The following is a 23801-nucleotide window of genomic DNA, read 5'->3' as shown; positions in this document are numbered from 1 at the left end:
AACTTATTAAAACATGAGCACAACAATTGTAGCAACCCAAAAAACATGACTGCAGGATCCCTACCAATCCCATACCTCTTCCCCATCTCCCCACTCAATGGCTTCAACTCTTCCTTTTCAAAAATAAATTTATTCAGTCATTTATTCGTTGAATGTTCAAATGCTGCGAGACTAACTAAGGCCTTGTGTCTACGAGGAGATTGTATAGAACAATACATAACAGAATACATCCAAATGTGCCACATGAATAACCCCTTGCATGTGCACAGAAATATGTGAAAGCTTAGCTCAGTAAACAAGCAGACAAACAATATCAACTATCAATTTAGAGTCTCAGTGAAACAAATTAAAAATGATGTAGACCCAGATAGCTGACACATTTTGCAGTGTACATATTGGTACATTTCATTCAAATGTTGTAATCATTCAGTCAGTCTCTTCCCTCTGCCCCGTTGCAAAGAAAGCACCAGGCGTCTCATGCCTCCTACAGCCAGTGCTGTTTACGGAACCTCTTGAGGCCATGTCATCTTTATCACCAGAGGCCCCTCAATAATATAGTTGTCAGCCCTCTTGGCCTCACTGGCTTGAGCATAAGAGAGGTCCACACTGACAGAAGCAAATATATTTAAGTGATCCTTGGGTGCTTCTTTATAAACAACTTTGGTCTAGACCAGCTACATATCTATGCCTCTCACAAAAGAAAAGACCTTTCTTTCAGAAAGTAAAACACCCCTACACAAGCCATAAAGATATACCAACAGCTACACAAAGCAGTACAAGCACGCAATTGTCTCCTGGCCAGAAAGTCACATGAACTGCTGTTTGCCTTGCAAACAAAAATAATAAAAGCAAGACTCTTCGTCGCACATGGAATGAGCCACAGATACAGTTGACAAGTCCAAAAAAGACGAAATGAGGTGCACTGTGAACAGTGAAAATTTCAACAAAACAGCCACAAAAACAATGCTTCATCACAAGAAAGCACAAACAAAGCAAGCAACTCTTTCCACGTACTAAAAAGTTAGAGAATGACTCCTTTATTCTTTATATACTCTAATGTCATTGTGAACAAACATTTTTGCAATTTTCAGCAGAATTCTGCCAAAAATTAAGGAGTTATGAAGTCATCAGTTCAGCAAATAACAATTTACAAAAGGGCACTATCACATGCAGTACTACCAGTGGAGCCACAGATACTGCTAGTTTGATAGTGCCTTTTCAAACCGGCTCCATGCCAGTTGCAGCAGTGCAGAAAATACTTTTGAAGCATATTGTCACACCTGAATGCCTTTCCAAACAATTTGTGCACCATAGCGCGCACTGCGTATTTTTACGTTTGTCAATTAGAATCCACTGGTGTAAGTATATACACAGAAGTTACTTTTTACACTGGTTAAATTAGTTCACTCGAGGCTGATAGATAACTTAATATCATCATGGCAAAATAGTCTTTTTACATCCACTATTTGAAGGAAAATTCTGCACGGCACATAATGCAATGTTATAATAATTATGTTACAGTAATGTGGTAAGCATGTATTTATATAGTCAAGGAAAACAAGAAGTTTAACAAAGTATTGCTTGCCGTGGCAAAAATGTGGCATAATACTACAAATGCATTTCACTGAAGTATTTTGTTTATTCACAAAAACTGATGATCAGAGCTGTACATATTAAAAACATGTGGATGGGAATCTAAGAAAGGTATTGAAGCCTGTCTTTAGTTATCAAAACAGTAAAATCAAGAAACACCATACTGATTGCATAATAAAAAATAATGAAACCTCCTTTCATTCCATAACAATGATGTGGCCAATGTCGAGCTTAGCTTCCATGTACAGTACCTCAAAAAATGCTGAATAAAACATGACACGCTCAGCATTATCACAAAAAAGAACTAGAAAAAATGCAGCTTTCAAAAGTTTAGCTGATGTAAGTAATGAATCATACCAGCACAGACAATTCTGAACAATAATGAATTTTTTGCTTCTAGTAGCTGACAGTTGCATAAAAACCACTCCTTCTTAAAAATAAAAGGAATGGAAACACTGTGAGCAAATGAGAATGTGCAAAAATACAACTGAGTTGGCACACATTAGTATGGCACTTAAATGCAGTCTTCACTCTTTTGTGGCTTAACTTACACCACTTGAAGTAAAACGACAGACACTGCACAGTATATGTCTGTACTGCGGTGCACCAGATACAGAAAGAAAATAAAAGTTTCTGCTAGACATCCCAACAAGCAAGGTTAATGCTTTCTTATCAAAAGAGAACAGCTTGTATACACAATCAATGAATGTTCATTTTCTAACAAGAATACATAGTGAATGCATTTCTGTACGGTTTAACCGTATAAAACACCATAAGGCAATGCAAAGTATAATGTGAAAATAAGAATATTAAGGCTGACACATAAAATGTGACAAACATGCATGTGCCTTATCATATAACTACTACTACTACAAAACCCTGTACTATAATATGCGACAGTAAGCTACAAAACCCATTTGTAGATGACAAAATTTAAAGCAGCAGGCCTATACAAAAACTCCGTAGCCTTTTCTCCTTTGTAATAGTGCACGTGCAATCAATGTGGATTGCAGCACAGAATGAATGACCTGCCAAATGAGATTTAACTAAAAATTAGCTTTTTTCCAGAAGATAGTTTTGGCTTTCAGTCTTCCAAACTATACTACAATGTAACAATTCCTATGAGCTCAGTATTTTCAGACAAGGAAGAGCATAATGCCAATCACCATAGCATGCTTCCCCAGCAGCAGAACATAATGTACAATTTAAAACTCATTGATTACAACATGCTGTGAACTCTGTCCTGCACCCGCAAACATACTGGCACACCCTAAATGCCACTGCCATCCCACATGTGCTGTTCAGCCTATTTTGACATCACAGTGTGCCAGCTGCAGACATCAAAACCAGAGCCATTCTGCAATTAAGGGTGAATAAAAGTCATGAGTGCATGCAGAAATCTCTGCATCATTTTAAATGAAAAGAGTAAGAGGCATAATTTATGCCGGTTTCATAGTAAAAAATCCTTTAAAATGATGCCACATAAACTGTACCTACTTCAATTATAATCATACAATAGGAATGGCTGCTTCTTGATGTTGAAAAATAAGGTTAAATGTCAAGTGCAGTTGAGTTTCAAAACCGCAGGAACAACTGCTATTGCTTCATTATAAAGTGAGCATAACCTGCAGACAAGACAACCAACATCGAACTTCCCAACCAGCTATTGTTAATTATTGGCCTTGTAGTCGGAGCTGTTCCTGCTATTAATTAAAAATTTAAAACCTGCTTATTTTAGCACAAAACAGCCTGTCTTTTTACGTAACTCATGATGGGCGTGAATAACAAGCACTGCCATATTTGTGAAAACTAATTGCGTGCAACAGATTTGCCAAGTTCAACAGTTTTCTTTGTGGCTTCTTTTTCTTTTCAGGAATTGTCACAAATAAAAGGCAAAGAATAAAACCAACGCCATCCTCCAGTAGACAATACCAAGAAGAGTTTTGGCAATGGGGTACACTGCAGAATGATAGCATTAAAGGAAAAATGTCTAACAACTGCACAGCAACTTTAATGGCAAGCACGAAGTGTAAAACAAAGAAACAAAGCTGGTGCAATGTGTGCTTGAGGTCATCTACAAGAGCTCTCTTTCATACTTCAGGTGATCCCATATGAGCGGCAAATGCTCATACGCTAATGCTACCTTCATCACATCAAGAAACAGCCACAGACTAAACAACCTGAATTTCACGACAGATGAAGGAAGAGTGGCAATCATGCAATACATATTTAGCCTACCCCCACTTTTGTAACACCCAAGAAGTACTTTACCAAGCTGTAACTACACTTTTATCAAGTTCACTTATGGTAGCATTTACTAAGTTATCTGCTACATATGTATGTACAGACACACACAAAAAAAAACATTCCACTAGAATGTGGCTGTTGCTAGGTTTTCTCTCTTAATCCAATGTGAAATGTGCATGCGCTCAGCTCACACGACGAAGATTCAGTAGCTGCTCTACTAAAAATGGCAGCTGTGTAGATATTAGCTCATATTACAATGCCTCAGGTCCAACGATACATGCTTGACATCCTATCCATCATTAGGTTCCAACACAGCTCTATAGCTCTGCACACTCCTAAACACTCAATCTAGCTAAATTGTGCATAGCAATAAATTCTTTGCATAGCAATAGATTATTTGCATGTTTGGTGTGCATGTATATAGAAGAAGGTTACAAGGACAGCAGGAAGATTAAATAAAAATACATGAACTGAAGTGCAGATATCTAACATGCTCATGACATCCACATATTTCCACAGAGCATTTCTTCAAAGGAAAAGCATCAGAAAGTATTACAACAGGATGACAGAAAAAACGAGCAGCTAATGAGGTGGGAACCATCTTTGGTCTCGGGTGGTGCTCACGAAACTAATTCTTACTGCCCAAATTAAAAATGACTGGTTTGGTTTATGGGGTTCAATGTCCCAAGTCGACCCAAATTGAAAGTGAATTTTTTTTATTAAAACAGCAACCACAGCAGACAACACTGATCCTAATAATGTTCATACAAAAGTACTGCCATGCATAAATTTAATGTTAAGCTCCTCCAGCCTGCCAGCCTGTTTCTTGCATAAAATATGTATTTCATACAGAGTGCAACATTTTCTACTCCTGTATGTGATGAAACAAACCTTATGTGACAACATAACAGATTTGTAATAATCGACATTCTTAGTTGTAGCCAAATTTGTCACAGACAATTATAAGCCTCGGCCTCTTAAACCTTAGTGCATTGCGTTCCATGACAGATTTATTATTGCAGTGAGCCCCTCCTACCCTCCAAGCAGATTTGGACGAGCCAGGCTAATCATAAGGCAAAAGTAATTTCTGGCTCATGACAAGTCCAGCTTGTCGCGTGTTCTCTGACACTCTGTCCGGTTTGAAGCGAGTAAGGTTTGTCCAAAGCGTTTTTGAGTTTACCGACAGATGGCAGCGTAGGTACTAAATAACCCTTTTGGCCCCATTTTCGAAAAAAAAAAAATTGTGTCCGATAGGGGGTTAAAGGGACAGTCTACTAACTTTTATTGACCATATTTTCTTCGTGGCAATCGAAAGAACCTTGCCCAAATAAACATAAACCCTGCTGTGGGGCTCAGAAACATGGAAGAACAATTTCAACATAAATTTTTAATATGGAAATGTCACTTCTCCATGGCAGTCGGCATCTGCAAGCCCTCACATCACAAAGACAACTGCCCACATCCGAGGAAGCAGGCATTGGAAATAATGAGCGTGACATCAGTAATGTTCCATGCAGTAACCAAAGATTCGCTCAGCTAGACCCCAAAATCTCTATTTCAAGCCCTTTTTTCTCAACTCCGTCAACTTGAAAAGCAAGACAATTTTGGTCCTTAAAATTCCCTGAAACTTCGTAAAAATTATTTTTTTTTTGCCAAATTTTGCTCCCGAAATTTCCTGACAAAGAGGAAATTCTCCAAATGGAACATCACTGCATGACATTAACTACATTCCATAGGTGTAGTTAAAACTGTACTTTAATGGGCTAAGGTGGTTTTAAAAAACTATCAATAAAATAAGACTGGCTATGTTCACAACAGATACTAGCAACTATTTTTTGCCAGTAGTAGTGCTGCCAATGCATGGAGCCACTCCCAACACAGTGGCAGTCTCTTTATCAAAACATTTCAAGAAATTGTCAAAAAGTTAAACTGTGCAAGAAATGGTGACTAGCCACAAAACAAAAAATTTTTTAAATCTGAAGTTTCTTCCAGCAAACATCATCCTTTTTATTGTGCTCAGTCCTATTCATAGAGTAGTGTGTCCACTCCAAGCAACATAGCCAACTACTACTTGAAGTTTGAACACAGTGTGGCATAAGCGTTGACTCTCAATGGCTTGATATCAAACATTTAAATTACAAATTCCTGCCAAAGGTGTGAGTTCTACCTTGTTATTGGCACCATTGGAAAGACCTCCGATAAAATTTTGAGTTTCATACATGTCTCCAAGTATAGACTGTCCTTTGAAAATTAAAACTATATAATAAAGTCTAATTTTATGGCAAGCTGAATGCTTGCATAAATGTTGTTACACTTTCTATCAAAACATTTGAAATAAACATCTAGTTAGCCTGAATCATCTAACAACTGCACAGTAGTTGAGATGAGCTCTTCTGGTGGCACAGGAACACAGGTAAACAAGCTTTTATGTGCAGATGTTGCTCCATTGTGGCAAAGCAGTGGTGAAGGGGCCTTGCTAATATATGATCGGCACCTTTTGCATCTGTAAGCACAATAAGTTCTTTTTTTCAGCAGCAAGAGATTCACAAGTTCTTTTTAGCAAATCTTGGCCAGATGTAACACCAAGAAACGAAGGGCCTACTGTTCCACAGAAAGCTACAACTTACAAATGAGTGGTTGACTGCAGCTGCCCTTCGACGTTTTAAAAGGTACCTTTTATTCCAGAATTTTTAATTAATGTTTTTCTTGCAACCAACTGCTCTTTTATCTCCTCATTCCTGATTTATTAAAAGAGCCTACAATCTCACGAAATTTGAGCTGAAGGCCCATCTGATGGGCCTATCTCATTAATTTTAAGAGAATCAAGAGAGTTTACTGTGATATTAAATATAAAAGAATACCTTGGGATAACTCACTGCCTTTCAACAGCATGTCTGCAGTGTTTACACTGCACCAGGCATGCCTCAAGTTTTCATATGAAGAGCAACCACCTCATGGCAAGCAGAGTTGACACTCATTAGAAGCATCAGTTGGTTACAGTGACAACAGATTTTTCTAAAGCTTTTTTCATTTTTCCACGAACTCCCTGAACTCCATCTTGTTTTTTATCAAGCTGCATAGGGGCTCACTAGTCACACATAAGTTGAGTGTCACAATGTAGGTACAAGCTGCGAGTTTCACAATGAAACTGAAATGCAACATACTTAGGGACGAAATTGTTTGTGTAGAATGAATGTCTTAGTGTAACATGGCATGCAGTCAAAGATGTTTGGAGTGCTTGCAGCATTCTTCTTTGCACTCTCATGACATCGGTAGGAAGCGTCGCACTATCCCTATTAATATCTCACGCAGGGTAGAATCCTGCAGTGCAAGTGGACATTTGAAGTGAACATAGGCATGCTTGTGGTCATATATCAGTGCGATGACAATCTTTTTCAAACCTGCTATTTACTCTGTCAACTATCCTTTTGATGATAGCAGGGTATTATGCTTTGCTCATGTAAATATTTACTCGAGACCATGGAAACAAGAAAGTGGTTTCAACATCGTTTTTCTTTTAAAATTTTTTATGACTATCTTCTGCCGTCGTTAAAACCACATTTTTTTTCCTACTTTCGCATTCTGGGCAATTACTATAAATAGTATGTTCTATCATGTGTTAAAACATGTCTAAAGCCTTGTGTGCAAGCAATGCTTGGGCAGGCTGGCTCAAAAAAAAGAAACAAAATTAAAGGCAGTAGAGTATCAAAAAAAAGTGGACATCTAAGGACAATAAAATACCACCACAAATACGTCACCATTATTATTATTATTCTGGAAAAAAAAGAACTAACATTTTGTTCTCACCATGGGGCAAATGATCACTGTGATCATATACCAACTAAATGATGGAGTCATTCTTACTCAGTGGTAGCACCAGGCACAGCAGCATGCAACTGACTAAGATGCTTGTGCAGGGAACGGCTGTACATGAAGTGCTCACCACAAAAGTGGCACCTAAAGCGTGCAATCGAGCCGTGTGTTTTGCGATGGTGATACAGTCCCGTCACAAAGGCATATGTCTTGTGGCACACTTCACACTCATAGAGCCGGCGCACAGGTCGATGCCTGTCCATGTGGCGCTCCAAAGTCTGCTTGTTAAAGAAGCGCCGATTGCAGATGTTGCACGATGGGTGGGCCACTGTTGGCTTTGTCCTGGCCTCAGCTGAGCCCCCAGCAGTGGCCTGGTCCACAAACGTGACGAGCGGCTCAAGGCCAGTGTGACCTGAAAGTTGAGATGCCCCAATCATGTAGCTCCCGTGCTGGTGCATGGCCACTGAGAAAAGCAAGGCTGGCATGCTGTGTAAGCCTTCTCTCAATATGCTGTTTGGTAGCAATGTTGTTACAACAAATGTTTGGTGAATAAAGCCCTTGTTAACCCCTGATGCTCTGCTATCCAAAGGCTACAAAAAGTGCTTGCATATGCCACACAATCAAAACTCTCTGCAGCTCTCTTGCAAGTTACCCTAAATCCAAATTTCTGTTAAGTGTAGTCAATAATGCAGAATTTGCAAAAATTAATGAAATTCTTCATCCAACTGGCTGTACTCAAGATCTTTCTGAACACTTTAATTGCATTTCTAATGCAGTCTCAATACCCCCAGGGCATCTCTAATGTCTTGGTCGAGCATTCTGAGCTGAGAAAATGAAATAAAACTTGGCAAAAGAAAAATACAGCATTAAAATGGGATTCAAAAACCTGTGAACTTGCAAGTTCGTACATCTTCACTGTAATTAACGTCACAACATAATGATGAGGACAAAAGAGAAAACACACACAATACTGAGTTCCCATTCGTCCTCATCATGCCATTGCACTGTTAATTAAAATCAAGCTACTTGCTTAATCTGGAGTTGCACTGGTTCTTTTAAACTTTTAAATCAGTGCTCTGTGTGTTACCCTCTGTCCTCGTAAATCTATCGCACTGTTAACTACAATGGAGCATTAAAAAGGGGCTGCATACTGAACAGCAAAGAACATAAAACTAGCAATCTTGATATCACAATGAATTCCATTCCTACACAGAGTAACCGTCACCGCCTGACCATGTTGTAAGCTTCACTTAATTCCTTTCAGGCTTAAACTTTTGGCTTTTCTAGAAGGATGATGTAAGTAGTGTCTTCAGTGCATAATGGCACATGAACAAGCCCCTCCTCAACATTACTGAAGAATACCACTGAGTGCACACGTTCTTACATACAACTAACTGCCTTTCCTAGCTGAGGATCAAAAGCGTGAGAACAAGGTTTTGTACAGGTGCACACTAAACGCAAAAAATGTGATGGATTTGTGAATCTATTAGCTACAAGATATCAGCTGCAAAATAGACAAATCGATGAAGATAGCCAAGTTTTAGTAAGACGGTTGACAGGAAAGTACACCGATTAATGGTTAACATGCAACGCAATTAGCCAGTTAAACTGAACGCAGCCGAGCAAGGACATCAAAAGGTTATAACCCTTAACTTTTCCGCTTTCTGCACCTTTCCTACGTTGCCTTTTCCTATTTCGTGTCAAGAATAATTACAAATGCATGCAATGAAAACTTCATATACAATACAATACATCAAACAATACATTAAACAGCCTTGATAATATCTGCATAATACAACTGATACACTCAATCAGCTTTCATGAAAGCACTGTTAGTGCCACTCGCATCCAAGTTCCCTAAAATGTGTTGAGTTCCTCTACATTCTCAATGACTACTTGATTTAAAATACTTAAATAAAAGATATGATAAAACCTGGTTCCCCGTTCATACCTCCAATAAATGGAAAAATGCACAAAACGACTTATTAGAGCAGACTCCTTTGAGAATGATCAATGGCAAGTTACACTGAGCCAATGAAGGTCTGACGATACTGCTGCTAAAAGACAGTACACATAATGCACACAAGCCAACATGCAAAGGTGTGGCAGCAAGCAGTGTAGTAAAACTGTCCAATAAGCAACAAAAACTGGCAAATATTGGACCTTAGTCTTGACAGCCCAGTTCTTATGCATATCTAACATTTTACACACAAGAATGCTCTAAATAGTATGTCAAGTCACCATTAGTGATGTGAAAAAAAAACAGCTTGATCGATCCTTTTTTCAAGCATTACGACATACAACTTCGTCGAAGTCACAACATAGCGAAAAAGAAATGGAAGCTGAAAAATACACAAGCTGATCCATGCTTGTTAATTGCATTTATGATGATATGAGAATCTTCTCGAAGCTCTAACAAAATACAAGCACAGGCGCTCTTTGCACCATTGCATGCTGCACTTGAGATGCAGCTTTCACACACCGACAAGACACACTTGTCAGTATTGGCAAAACGCCATTGTACAAGTAGGAGAGGCACAAACAACGAGAGGTCAAACCACTGTTACGTCACAAAGATACAAGTCACAAGTTAATATGACATAACATTGGTGCTTCCAGAAGCAGAATTAATACTCCGATGCTATTAATGTACTATAAAAGTAAAGCACTCGGGCAGCATGCTGAAACACCATGATGCCAGGTAACAGTGCTTAAATGCATTTTTAGTGATGTGAAAAACAATAAGCCAGGTATTAAATGCAGCTGGATTGCATTTGATTGCAACAGGTGAGAAATGGGCAGCTGATTTTGGTAGCATATTTCAGATTCAATGCAGAGATGTTCAGTGTGTTTCCAAATACAATAGCTGGTGGTGTGATCAGGCTGGCAAAGGATACAAGTCCCAAAATAAACAAAACCAAAGTTGTTTATAAAGAAAGGCACCTGTTAAGATGAGAATTCGAGCCAACGAGATTTGGCATGGCTGTCTGAGCAAGCACCTCTGAACCCCTTAATTTGGAGGCAGCTAGGCAAAGAACCTTGCAAGGCCCCAAATTATCATTAAAGTAATTTTGTACTGAGCCACCAATAACAGGTGCAGTGATACCAAAAGAAGGCCCGCTAGGATAAAAACTGGCTACAGAATACAAGCGTGTTTGTAGGAATAAATAAAAAGTTATTTTATTCAATGCATCTTCATAAATGGGTCCACAAGCTTTGCTCGCTGGTTATACAGTGCTGTTTCCATGCAACCACGAGATAGCCACAGTGTGAGCATTACAGTTAGGTACAGAACAAAATAATGGTGATGTGCCTGTCACCCCAGTTCATGTGGTGAGCTAAGTGGCAGTTACGTGCAGATCAGAACAACACACTGCCGACAGCTAAAATCAAGGCATTAAACAAGCACAAGACACAAGAATTAGCACCACTGCTTTCATAACATATAATTCGACTGCAAACGTTCCCAATTACAGACGACCAGTCAAGCACACCGTACAAAGACACTGGCTAGCAAGCAGGAAAAAGGCAAGACGCGCATGTTAGGTGAACAAACAACCAAAACAAAAAATGCATGCAAATGCCATTCTAGCTCTCACATCACAGGGCAAAAAAGCTAAGGAAGAGGTGACTGGAAATGTGGTCATGAACTCTGTATAGTGCCTAGTTCTCTACTGCAAAAAAAAAAAATATATATATATGTGCCTCTTTAAATTTTCAGTGCACATTTTTACATAGCTTCTATATACACAATACAAGAGTATTTACCCTCAGAATCTACCTGAAAAGCAGTTGAAAAAGCATCACCTAAAGTACGAAGATAATAAACAGAACAAAAAAAATTTGAAATATGCTGTGCTACAATTATTCTGCAAGTGTGCCACTGTTATGAAACAGAAATAACTTAGCCCAACTATCACAGCCTTTCAGAGACAAGCACGTATACTTTACAAGTGCCCCAACACTCTGAACAGAAAATTCTGAAATAAAACAAGAGCTGCTTGATTCCATACATATATATAAACTATTTTCAATAAATGGTCATTCATATCACTAAGAGGATATTTTCAACAAAAACAATATGCATCTGCATCACAGAGCATAACCTCTAACATCAGCTTTGCACAACTCAAAACTTGCAGATAACAACGCTGCAGGACAGAAAGGTAACAAGGGCAGCACTGTTTTGAGGAAAAATCAGTCACAGATGTCAACAAATAAATGTAAATTAGAAAATTCCTTGCAAAGCATTGAACAGTCCTTGCAGCAAAACCAGTATTTCGTACAGATATGTGGCAATCAAAATGTTATGTAGTCAAATCTAGATAGATGTATTTCTACAGAGGTGCTCAGGTTTGAGAAGTGCCATAATGGTGTACTGAGATTTGCAATAGCGTGCCCCATCAGTAACAAATACAAAAGATTGTGACATACTGTGGGCATAAAGATGCAACAGCTATGTACAATAAGAAAATGTACAACAATTGCATCATCCCATTTTAATTTATGGAGCAGCTAACCATAGCAAAAAAAGGTTCAAAATGCACAAAAACTTGGTTTCCTAGCTCCATGCGAGCCAAGTATAAAGGGCTTTCAGTTCTTCCTTTCCTTCTGATAAGACTGGACAGGTGATTACAAGAAGGCTGGTCATCGCTACCGCAAGCTGTCGTCATCGAGCACCTTCATGTTTTGTTGAATCCTGCACTCTTATTCTTTTCACAAAATGAGTAATGACCGTCATTTGTTGATTTCTCGATTTTATCGCCTGGAATGAACACAATAGCAACCAAAGAATGTTAGAAGTGAGGGTCAAGCTCCTTCCCAAAAGAGATGCTGCGCCATGACAATGGTTAATCAAGAAATACTAGCTTGTTTGTCAGCACTGAAGGGCAACTTAATGAATCAATGACTAATGCCAGTTCACTGTAAAAGGTATGCATTTCTGTTGGCGAATTTCTTTATGAATCGTACAGGAATACGGACGCTGTTATATATATTAGGTTGACTGATTTCCAACACATCCTTGGTAAGTAACCTATATTAAACTGAACAAATTTCAGAACACCTTCTACTGGGTGCTTACTTCATAGCAGGGAAGCCTACCACGTGTAAGCTGCAACATTATTATGAGGTTTCTTGCAAGCATGGTGGAATGCAGCAGGGCTGCAAACTGGCACAGAAACAGTGGCTTTCAGTGCCAGAAGTAGAACCTCAAATTGCTTTCTCAACTGCGAAACTGACAAAGGTCTTCTATATAACCCAGCACTACCACAGGTTTGAAACATATTCAACAGCTGGTACAGTCATGCCGCGCTAATATGACCCCCATTAATGTGGATGGCTCGAATTATCAACAATTTTTCTGAGGAGCAAACTTTGTCACTGCATTTATGCTTCACTCATAAAGAAACTCACTGTCAGGACAATGGACAGGGTGAAAATCCACAGACACCATCGGGGCCCACATATTTTTGTAGTGTTTATATGGACAGCGATAACAAAATCTCTGCAGCCCCAACCAGATGTTTCCTTTCCCATATTTTGAGCGCATTACATAAGCGAAAGGCAGTGCGAAAGTGCAAAGGCAATAAGTTATATTTTTTAATGTTGTTTCACGTTTCAAAAGTGCCAACACGCCTAGCCAACAAACCTGCCTGTTTGCAGTATTGCATGAACAGCTGTGAAGAAAAATCTCTGCAGTTTGCACTATTTTGATAGCCGTATTCGGCAGCTGTCATTCAGCTAAGCACATATATGTACTAGTGGTTCGTGGGATGTGTACAGTTGTAGTAGGAGATAGGCCATCATGCCTTGAGACACCATCACACGTCTCATACGACTGCCAGGCATTTCAAGCTGCATCACAAAATTTTAGAAATAACGGTAATAATATGTTTGAAGCTGTAAAAGATTTTGCTCAATTTGCCAGCCACCATGCAAAAAAGTTTACCTTAATCGAACTGTTCTTGTTTTTTTTTTTGAATAATTTGTTTTCTTATAGTTCGGTATTACAGGCGACTTGCTATATGGAAAGATCTGCTCGGGAACCAAACTGTCCATATTAACAGGGCGTGACTGTATTCAACTGGTATACAATAAAAAAAGAATTAACATACTAAAACCGTTACACTAGACAGACAAGAGAAAGAGACAGCTCAGCTAGCATCAATACATATAATTAAAGTATAAGGACTGCAGTATTCAAATGCTCTCTCATTACCTTAAGCAAAATAATAAACTCAGTCAACATTTTATTACCTGCGTCACTACAGGAGGCCACTGCTACAATAAAGTTTGGAAAAAGGAGATAATGAGAATTAGTGAAATGAAGCATCAAATTTTCTGAGCAAGAACAAAGGTACATCTGTCATTTTGCATAATATGTGATTACTGCCACTCAGCCAGCCTTCGTGATAACGTCAGTTAGTAACGAACAGTGTTACAAAGGCTACAGCTGCAACTGCACAGGAACGCACCTAAGCAAAGTGTAGCACAACACACACGCTTATTTCTTCAAGCAAGACTGGATTTCACTGCCCAAACCTCACAGCACTGGTATGTTTGCAGCAAAGTGGTTCTGCGCTCATATAACCGAAGGAATTGTGGGATAGCAAATCTCATTCTTCTCTTAAAAGCACTTATACAAGTGAGGTATATATGTTGCATCAAGACCGGACTATTGCAGCAGGCTAATCAGCCATGGAGCAAGCAGAGCATCACACTTGCATATCTCAACGTCCTCTCTGTGAGGCACAGCATATCATAATAATGTCATAGGAACTGTCAAGTGCAAAGGCACGACTCACCAAGTATGGCGGCAGCAGACAATGGAAATCAATAATGCCTGTAGCCCAATATTGTAGTAGCATACACCAAGACCTCAGAAATATGGATAGTATTTAAATTTTACAAACAGGAATATGAAGAAAATTTTTAAAACAGTACAGTATGCATGCTGTGAAGAAAGCAACAAAATCACAAAATTCCAACAGGCAAATTTAAATTCTGTACCACAACAAGTCTTTCCTATACAGGATCTGACAGCAGTACATAAGCAGCATTTTTGTGAGAAAAGCCGTCGCAGAAAATGCTTGTTTTTCAAATGCAATCAGTCATTTTAAGCACATATAATAAAAAAAAAGCTCCATCGTTTCATCACGGCTGCCTAGCCTTCCACACATCTTCACTGCACACAGCTATATTTAAATAATTATCGGTTATATACAAAAAAAGTTAATTTATTTTAGCTGACACCCAGTGTCATGAATTCACAGCATATCAAATGCATACGCAGTACTGATTTTCTCATAAACCTTGGACACAAATTTTGACTTCAATATGTTCCCAGTAGCCAGAGCTTTCTCATAGTAATGTATGGTGTCACTGTGAGGAAGCTGTGTGATGGAAAAAGGGGCACAAGCATACAACTACTAGCCAACATTGAACAACTGCTGCCCGAAGAGTAGAAAAAAATTGGTTCCATAATTTATACTTCTAGAATATATACTGAAACTCGTTCTGCTGGAGAATTTCTGCAATTGTCCCGGCACATCATGTGTAAAACAAGCAGATAGGGGTCCAATTGGCTCAAGGACATACATTTCATACGAGAATATGGCGACAAATGCCGCACTAAGCGCAAACCTGAATGATGAAAATGACGGGAGAAGCCTTTACCCATACAGTTTCTTAATATTACCCATAGGGAAAGCAGGCGGTAGAGCACTTCATCCATCATGATGAGGCACAGGAATGCCAGGAAGATGAGGTTTCTTATTCAGCTTGGCTACTCTTGGGCATGAAATGTGGATTCAGCCATTAAAATACAAATCTTCTCGCAGCAAACTTCAAAGAAATGCTGCGAAAGTTTCCATACCAGCCTAACACGTGTGTTAAATTTATCAAAGAGGTCAAAAACACTAAAATAACGCTATCGTCTGTACGAAGATAAAAACATCATAGCACAGCTGCTGATTCAGAGGCAGAATCCACGTTTTCGGTCCAACCTTAGCCAAGACAAACAAGAAACCTTATCTCTCCGCGCATGCCTACCGTGGATGAAGTTCGCTTTAAGAAACAGGCACAGACAGTGGCACCAGCTCTTTCCCTATAGGCAATATTGAGAAACTCTACAGCTGAAATCACTGACCATTCCCCCCCCCCCCCCTTTTTTTTATCCCACTCTAGCCTTTCCTCCTCAGATGAATGGGACAAGATAATCACCCCAAAAGTAATCATAATTGCCCAGACGAACACAAGGCTTTTTGTCCAAAACGTTGGTCAGCAAAGTGGCCCTCCAACTGCCTTATTTTGAAATTTGTTCTTCGAAGGCCATCTTGCTCACTCTCTTCTATTGCTTAAGGAGTCATGGCAACTATGATGACCCAGACAGCATGTGCAGTTTACGCAGGGATAAGTAATATCTGCAAAATGATGATGGGGACCATTGTAACCCCCCCCAAAAGGCGTTGACAGTCTATTATTTGCAACAGAGGAAAAGAACTTGTGAAGTAGACTAGAACACAGAACCCCAAAAACACCATGTTGACAAGCAAAAAAAGGAAAGAAACTGTACTACAATGGCTACATAAATTTCTGCAGGTACAAATGCAATCTGCAAACCTGTCCATGGAAAAAAAAACTGCATGATTTTGATTACAAGTACAAGTCTTCAAGTTCGCCTTCCACATAGCTTGGACCAAATGCCCAGCATCCTAAATTTCAGAGATGCTAATCTATTTTTAGTTTAGTCTTTCAATGCGAAAATTAGCTAACAATGTAACAATATGTAATTGTTACTTTCATTCCTTTGTAATTTAGTCGCTAAGGGGTCAACAAAACAGCCATTCAGCATCCATAGCTCACGGGTCTCATGTTTCTGCCGCCCTCTAAAAAAACTTTGAAACAGAAAGACCTGTCAGAGTAGGCTAGCACATTGAATGGATGGAAAAATGCAGCTTCATATGCTCCTACCATCCTTCTAGTGTCTATTAATGGTCCAAATATGAGCAACACTCTGGCAGCCAGTTCAGACAACACATACAGATGTTTTGAAGGGGCATAAACTCTCTAGAAGGGCATCCCTTGCCAGTTTCATTCAAGGCATGGCAGTCCTTTGGCTTTAAAGCTAAAGTGAAAGCAATTTTAAACACTATTTGAGTTTATTTTAGACAGAAAACACTGTGACAGATTATGCCCAAGGACAAGTCATATAAAGAGTTTTGAGGATCCATCCGCAATTTTGTGCCGCAATCACAAATTAGTCTTCAAACAAATGTGACGTGTTGGAACCTGCAACTTCTATGACTGAAATCCCAAAAGAAAGATTGGAATGATGTATATTCAGACATGGCCACAGGCGGTAAGAGTGTGCACTTGTACAGTCAAATGTGGCTAAAAAACACTTCCATCCTCATTAGGTGATATGTTACTGTTTCTCTGATTTGCCCCAACCACAGATGAAAGTGGCCCTGCAGTTTAAACCTACCAATTACTTTGTTAGAACAAGGTGATGCAAACAAACAATATATCATATGAATGAAATTACTGCACAAGCCATTTTAACATATGTTACTGGCAGGGTTTAGCATCAATGCACAAATGCACAAAGCTACCAGACCAAATTGTGCCACATTATCTGGTTCTTTCCCTCGCAGAACCTGTGGTAGGTTCTGGAGGCAAAGCCAAACAATTCAGATTCAACCGAAGTACTTTTGGGGACAAAACTGACCCCTCCCCCCTCCGAGTTCCAAACTGTGCCGCAATGCATGCGGGTGCCGCCCGGCGATGCACTCCTAGTGTCGAGACTGGCGCACTGCTATCAGGAACAAAATTAACTGACCACCCTTGCAAGTTCTGAACCGTGCCATGCCAGTCTTGACCCCAGGAGTGCAATGTCAGGTAGTATTCACATTCAATGCGGTAGAGTTCGGAACTTGGAGGGGGGCGGGGGGGCCAGTTACTTTTGTCCCCAATAGTACATGCATGGCCAAGCAATAAAAGGCAATCAGACTCCTCCTACCTACCATGTTGAGTTAAAAAAAAAAAATGGCGGGAGCCGGGGCGTTTAATTCGATTTAAATGGGGCAATCGGCCACACAGTACATTAATTCGAAGTTTCTAAGAATGCCCGGAACATGTAGATAGAGTTCCCGTGGTAAAAATACGAGTTCAGGTTTCTCTTTAGTGCACCTTTAAGGCTCTACTGCATACCAGCTGGAGAAACAATATCTACAACCAGCAAGCAGCAGTACATACTGTGCCTTAATTCCAGCTTACAGTGGTCATAGCACCGCTGATTATGTTGGCCCAAAAATTGAAAAAAAAAAAAGGCTGCCCTTTTTATTTTATTTAAACCTTAACATACTGTCAAATTATAGGAATCTAAGACACACACCTATAATTGAAATCACCTAACTCACCTATAATTGAAATCTGTGCAGTTAGATCCACTTGATGGATACAGTTAAAGTTCTTTATCTTTGTCTTTTCTGCACATGTTTCGACCATTAGAACCACAAATGATACCAGGATAGTATAAATCAGTCATCACTCATGACACCTCTACGGAAGACCTGGGCTTTAGGACTAAAAGGGCACTACAAATCTTGCAGGCACATTTCACATTTCCATCCAAGCTCTGTGCTAACTACTCATCATAAGATATCAAAAAATTGAGAAAAAAATGCGAATTTTAGTTATCATATCAAATATGTAAGCTTTGTACAAAAGCATTGCCAAATTTTTCTACTCTGTCAATTCCTCAAAGACTTGTGACACATTTTGCAAACAGGTTAGTTTGGCTCTGACAAGCTCAGTAGGCTTCTTTCTATGCTCCCCCCCCCCCCCCCCCCCCTTCCCCCTAGTATCCTTGAAGAAATGTTGACTAAACACCTTCAGATATCAGAACACAATTTTTTACCTTATTCATTACCTTCTGCACGTCTCTGCTCGTCCTGGTTTGGGCACGCATTCGTTGTCAAAGATTTAAGTCTGTTGAGACTCACAAGCTTGTGGCCCACTATGTATTACAAAATAAACACCAAACAGCAATGTCCCAACGGGAAGTGTGTTTTCGGTTAGGAAAAGCTTGTGGAGGGACATGAGAAGCTGCATGTGTGGAACTTGTTACGGCATACCTGCAAATTGAGCTAAACTTCAGCCTTAATGCCAGGATATACATATCCACAGCCTTAGTGCGTATGTAAAATATATGGCCCAAGCGGTTTATTTCTAAGTGGGGCTCTCTAGCATCCCGGGATGTCCCCAGCTCCAGAGGGGTGAAAACAAGCATTCCTCCCACCTTACTTCTTACAAAGCATAAATAAAAGCTAAATTCTTGGTCTCATCAGTCTTGTTTCAATTTTCACCTGCTTTACTTATTGCCAATGCCCCTATCGTGCACCCTCCCCTCCCTCCAAACCAATTTTCTCAGCTGGAAAGTTGATAACAGTAGCCTAAAATTTTTCATTCGTGTAAAACTTGAACTAACATACTTCCACTGAATTGCACACGCAACCTGGACCATTAGTCTCCATGTGGAAATTGCTCGGTATGCCACTGCCGCATGCGTGTCATTTTTACACAACAACTACAAGGAACTTAATGACTGAATCTACCCGATGTCAGGACAATCTTTCATCATGGAAGGCTCTACAGCATGCACATAGCAAATGCAGTAATTTAAGCTCTAAGCGACACCTGCTCTGCAGCAAAACACTTCATAAAGACAATGCAACATACACATTTTAGTATCAATGTCACTTCATAAAGGTCACTCAACATTTCAAAATATATCTTTTCTGCATTACTCAGATGCCAAAGGGGCTATAGCAGTTTAACAAGAACAAACTAAATGGAAGGACAAGCATTCTACACAGACAAGCATGACCGCTGTGGCAAATGGTTCTGACATGTCAAGAATTTTCGCAGAACGTGAATATTTGCACTATGTATTGCCAGTCACCTATCATGCACAAAACTAGCACTTCCTTCCACTTACTGCCGTACACTTGTCTGTCCTAATGCAGGATTGTAGAAAGTGTCACTCTGACACAAATTAAATGAAACAGCATAAAACAGAAAAATAAATGCAAAATAACAGTATATAGTAAGTTTTAATAAATAACCGGTGTCAAATGCCATTCATAAGTCAAAGAAGAAGCCAGAAACATGTCTCGTTTTCAACAACTTAAGCACGGACACGAAGGTTCCTTTGCACAGTCGCATGCACAAGGGCTCAACAACTAACAAATCCAGCCTGAGCCAGTTTTGTCCTGCACTCTTAACTATGCACTGCATAAAGCAAAGCATAGCATGTCTATGCTAAACTAGCTTTCTCCCATAATCCTTACCTTCCTCTTGTTACTTGGATAGTTTATGCGTCCTTACAAACGATCAGCTGCTTTGTGCTCTATGCATCGTCTTGCATTTTTTCCCCATCCAAAGTTAACTCTTACATAAACTTGTTGCTTTTAGTGTAAGAACAAAACCAAGTCGCATACAGAGAGCCTACGATGGAGGTTAACCAGTTCTTATTCCAATAGTATCTCCACCGATGCATGAAATACTTTCAAATCTATCATATCTTAATAAATACTAAGAGGCCACCGGGCTCCTCAATGCAGGAAGCAAAGCGCGACAAGCCACCATAGTAAACAATGCTTCCAAAATGTCTGCCTTAACCAGACTTCTATTTAATTCTCTTTCATGCAGTTATTTCGGCCAAATTTAACAAATGCGTTCATCTGTCTTGAAAGAAACAAACCTTGTGCCCAGAAGCAACAAGCAGCACTGGTAATCATAAGCTGTATGCAGTGTGGTGCTGTGTGAAAATCTGTAGAGACAAACACCACTTGCTAGCTCAATGCAGTCATGAGCAAAAATGCTTAGACTGCAATTGGTGCCTGTACCAAGCAATTATATTACTACTGGCTCTGTGCACCAAAAATGATATAAAGAGTCCTTACGATAATGAAGGACAAAGACAAAACCCATCACAGCTGCTTTTGTTACTTTGACAAGAGATGCCCATCAAGATTAACGGACTACAATAAGGCTACACCATTTTCAAACAGCCGTGGAAAAAAGAAGTGAACTCAGGTGTAGTAATGCGAATAGCAAACCATCACGAGTCCATGGAGAGGAAAGTGATGAGCATTTTAAGCTCAATAAGTGCTAAAGACAGAAAGCACACATCCTGTGTTACCTGAAAAGAAACCCTAAAAACTGCAATATTTAAGGACAACTCAGCCTTGCACTTAATGTCACAAAAATGCTCACACTTTGCTAAATATTTGAACAGTGATGCCTAGTACTTGACACTGTTACCAAACAATTACTTAACAGTGTTTCAACCATCTTAAATTTTGGAGAGAAAGCAAGTAAGTCAACAAAAAACAGCAAAAACAGAGGAAAGCTATAAAAGAAGAAAGAAGTATAGCCACCAGAGACAGAACTAAATAAAATTTGGACAGCATGGCCATAACAAAAGAAAAAAAAAAACATGAATTGCAGCTTATCCGTTCTTTCACATTTTTTTTTCACAAGAAACTTTTAAATCTTCCCTTTCTATGAGACATAATTGACATGAACTACAAATGTTAACTTCTCCAAACCTGGGAATTAAAGCCATGCAATTACAAGCAGTGCTGCAAACTGAAATCATCAAATGAGAACAAAACAAAAGTATGCTTCACAGGTGAAAAAAAGAGACAAATCCACTGCTGATGCATGCAGCTGACTGCATGTTCTCTCAAAGCATGTAATGCAAGCATGCTAGGATAAGCAAAACTCATGTGTGCCAACAGTATGCCACAGCTTGTCAATGGAAGCGCACCTCTGCACATCACCTGTGTGTACAAACACCCACATGAGACATGGGCGGAAGTCCTGACAGCAGTTGTGACTGAAACAGTCAGCACGTGCAGACGAGACTCACGAGCTGTGGGCCACCACGGCTGGGGCATCACCTCACATCAGGAAAGACACCGCCGAGTGGGTGGGTGTCATCGTGCTGTGCCATGAGACCTCCAGGGGCAGCATGCATGTCACGCTTGTGTCGCTCAAGACTGCTCTTCCAGGAGAAAGGCCGCGAGCAGACGTCGCAAAAGTAGACATCGCGGACCGTGGCATGGAGAACTTTGTGGCGCTGCATGTTGGCCTTGTTGCTGAAGGGCTTGGCACAAACGTCGCAACGGAACGCACCGGTCTTCTTCCGTGGCCGCCAGAGGAAATGAGACACTGCTGCGGAAAACAAACGAGAAAAAAAAAGGATAGGCAGGTATTGGTGCAGCTGGGTTCACAACCATCATCGCATAGGTTACAGCAAGATCTAGAAGATTTTAAGGGGACAGGGTAAACCATATCCTTCTCTTCTATTTTACAGCATGTTCCAGTACTCTGTTCTCGGCAGATAATAGAGATACCGCATACCTGCTTATGTCATCTTGTTCAGTAATTTGTGCTCTCTCAACTGAATCAAAACTATTCACCACAACAGAAACATTTTTTTTTCCCTTCCTCCAGTACTGCATTCAAAAACATTTTTGTGTCATTTATCTTTATAAAATATAAACTTCACTGCATGTGCCTAACTTCCGTTTGGCATATACCCAAATGGAAAAATTGGCCTTATGCCTCGTCTTCTTTCAAATATAATGGTACTGCTGCAACAAAAAATCCTGTTCCACAGTTTAAGGTAAAAAGTAACTTCCCTGCAAAGTTTCTCTTTGTGCCAACATCTGCTGACTGATTTATTCAATAGGCACCAGGTATGTAATTGCCATCCAACACACCTGTGCACTTCTCTGCCTCTCTTTTAGCTCCCTGGGCTTGTTTTGTGACCTTTTCTGCGGCTTGATGTCACTCAACTTCCCTCAGCCAGTGGACAGTGTTACACCCTGGAGTTGGCCCACAGGCCTCAAGAACCACTTCTCTTGTTATGCCGCCATCGCTGAATGTTAGGACAACATTTAATGTTACCACCCTTAGTGCCTGCAGTCCTACAAAACATATTTTGGAGCCCTCTTCCAGACAACACTACTATATATGGAGATGCTAAGAGCTTTAAGACTCTTGACAGACAACTTCTTACTTATGCTAAATTCTACAAAAAGGGAGCATGGTTGCTCACTACCATCTTTTCAAAATGATTTTTGAAGTGGAAATAAATAAGAGAAGAAAAGCAATACTGAAAAGTTTCCAAATAAATGTACTTTAAGAACCCCGAGAAAACAAAAAAATCACTTCTTTTTTCTGATTTTTTGCTTACCCTGTCCCCTCAACAGTTCCCCAAGCACAGAGCCAGAATTCATAGGAGTTGAATCTCCCCACAAAGCACACAGCCAAACACTGTCACACAGAAAGACAGCAGTGATAGAGGCACATGTGAAGGCACCACGTATTGGCACAGATGCAAGCTTCCTATGCTGCACTGTGCTAAAGATGGGATAGCAGGAACTATGATACACTTTCAAACATCTCTGCACATGCTTACCCGCATAAATAACTGACTCATGACAGAAGCTGAAACCTAAATACGCAAGATAGCTACATGGGGCTCATGTTTCTGGCTAGATGTCATCAGCATGTCAGTTATTTTCAGCTGTCCATGACACATCAATGCTCCACAGTGCATAGTTTTTACTTCTCTATATCCTAGGTCTGTGCATTTGTGTAATAACAAGTCAACACGAGTCCTGCAATACGAAGCTAACAGCACAGAATAAATAAGAAGGAAAAGAGTGAGTACTCAGAATGTAAACATAAGATAAAGCATATCTTTTGTTTCCTAAAACTGTTCAGTTTTCATTGCTAAGTTGATTAAAGCACTTCCTAAAGAGGACGAGATAAGCTAAAACATCCACCGTACATTAGGAAAATCATTCTGGTCACTTAGACTTCTTAAGTGTGCCTCTGACTTCTTGGTGTAATGTAAACAGGCCAGGATATGTTTTACAATTACAGGTACAGGGATACAGTGCAGCAATTAGGTGTACAAATATGTGATGCTTGTTAGCTGTTTAAGAAGGAAAGCTTAATGCAATTGATGTGCTACAAGAGAAGACTGTCACCTGTGAATAATACTGCGCAAAGGCATTAAATAAACTGCACATCAGCATCAACAGTGGTAATCAACTTATCACAAT

The 23801-nt window shown here is 39.8% G+C and overlaps 1 protein-coding gene across 17 annotated transcripts in view; it reads right to left on the bottom strand.

Annotated features, from left to right (window-relative positions):
* Positions 1–23801, bottom strand: part of LOC144126116 (uncharacterized) — a 208794-nt gene that overhangs the window by 152718 nt on the left and 32275 nt on the right. Inside the window, exon 5 of one of the 17 annotated variants that reach the window (XM_077660063.1) lies at positions 1022–8065. The exons of 15 other annotated variants lie outside the window; for them this stretch is intronic. In XM_077660063.1, coding sequence (XP_077516189.1) covers positions 7701–8065 — 365 coding nt within the window. In that variant the 3' untranslated portion in view covers positions 1022–7700. Of the gene's footprint in view, positions 1–1021; positions 8066–17667; positions 21898–23801 lie in introns of those variants that run through there. One more of the 17 variants, XM_077660069.1, reaches the window with a different exon arrangement.

This window comes from Amblyomma americanum, chromosome 3 (assembly GCF_052857255.1).
Source record: "Amblyomma americanum isolate KBUSLIRL-KWMA chromosome 3, ASM5285725v1, whole genome shotgun sequence".
In the NCBI taxonomy this organism is placed as follows: domain Eukaryota; kingdom Metazoa; phylum Arthropoda; class Arachnida; order Ixodida; family Ixodidae; genus Amblyomma; species Amblyomma americanum.
The sequence above is the reverse complement of the archived record's forward strand: the minus strand, read 5'-3'. Positions and strand labels throughout refer to the sequence as shown.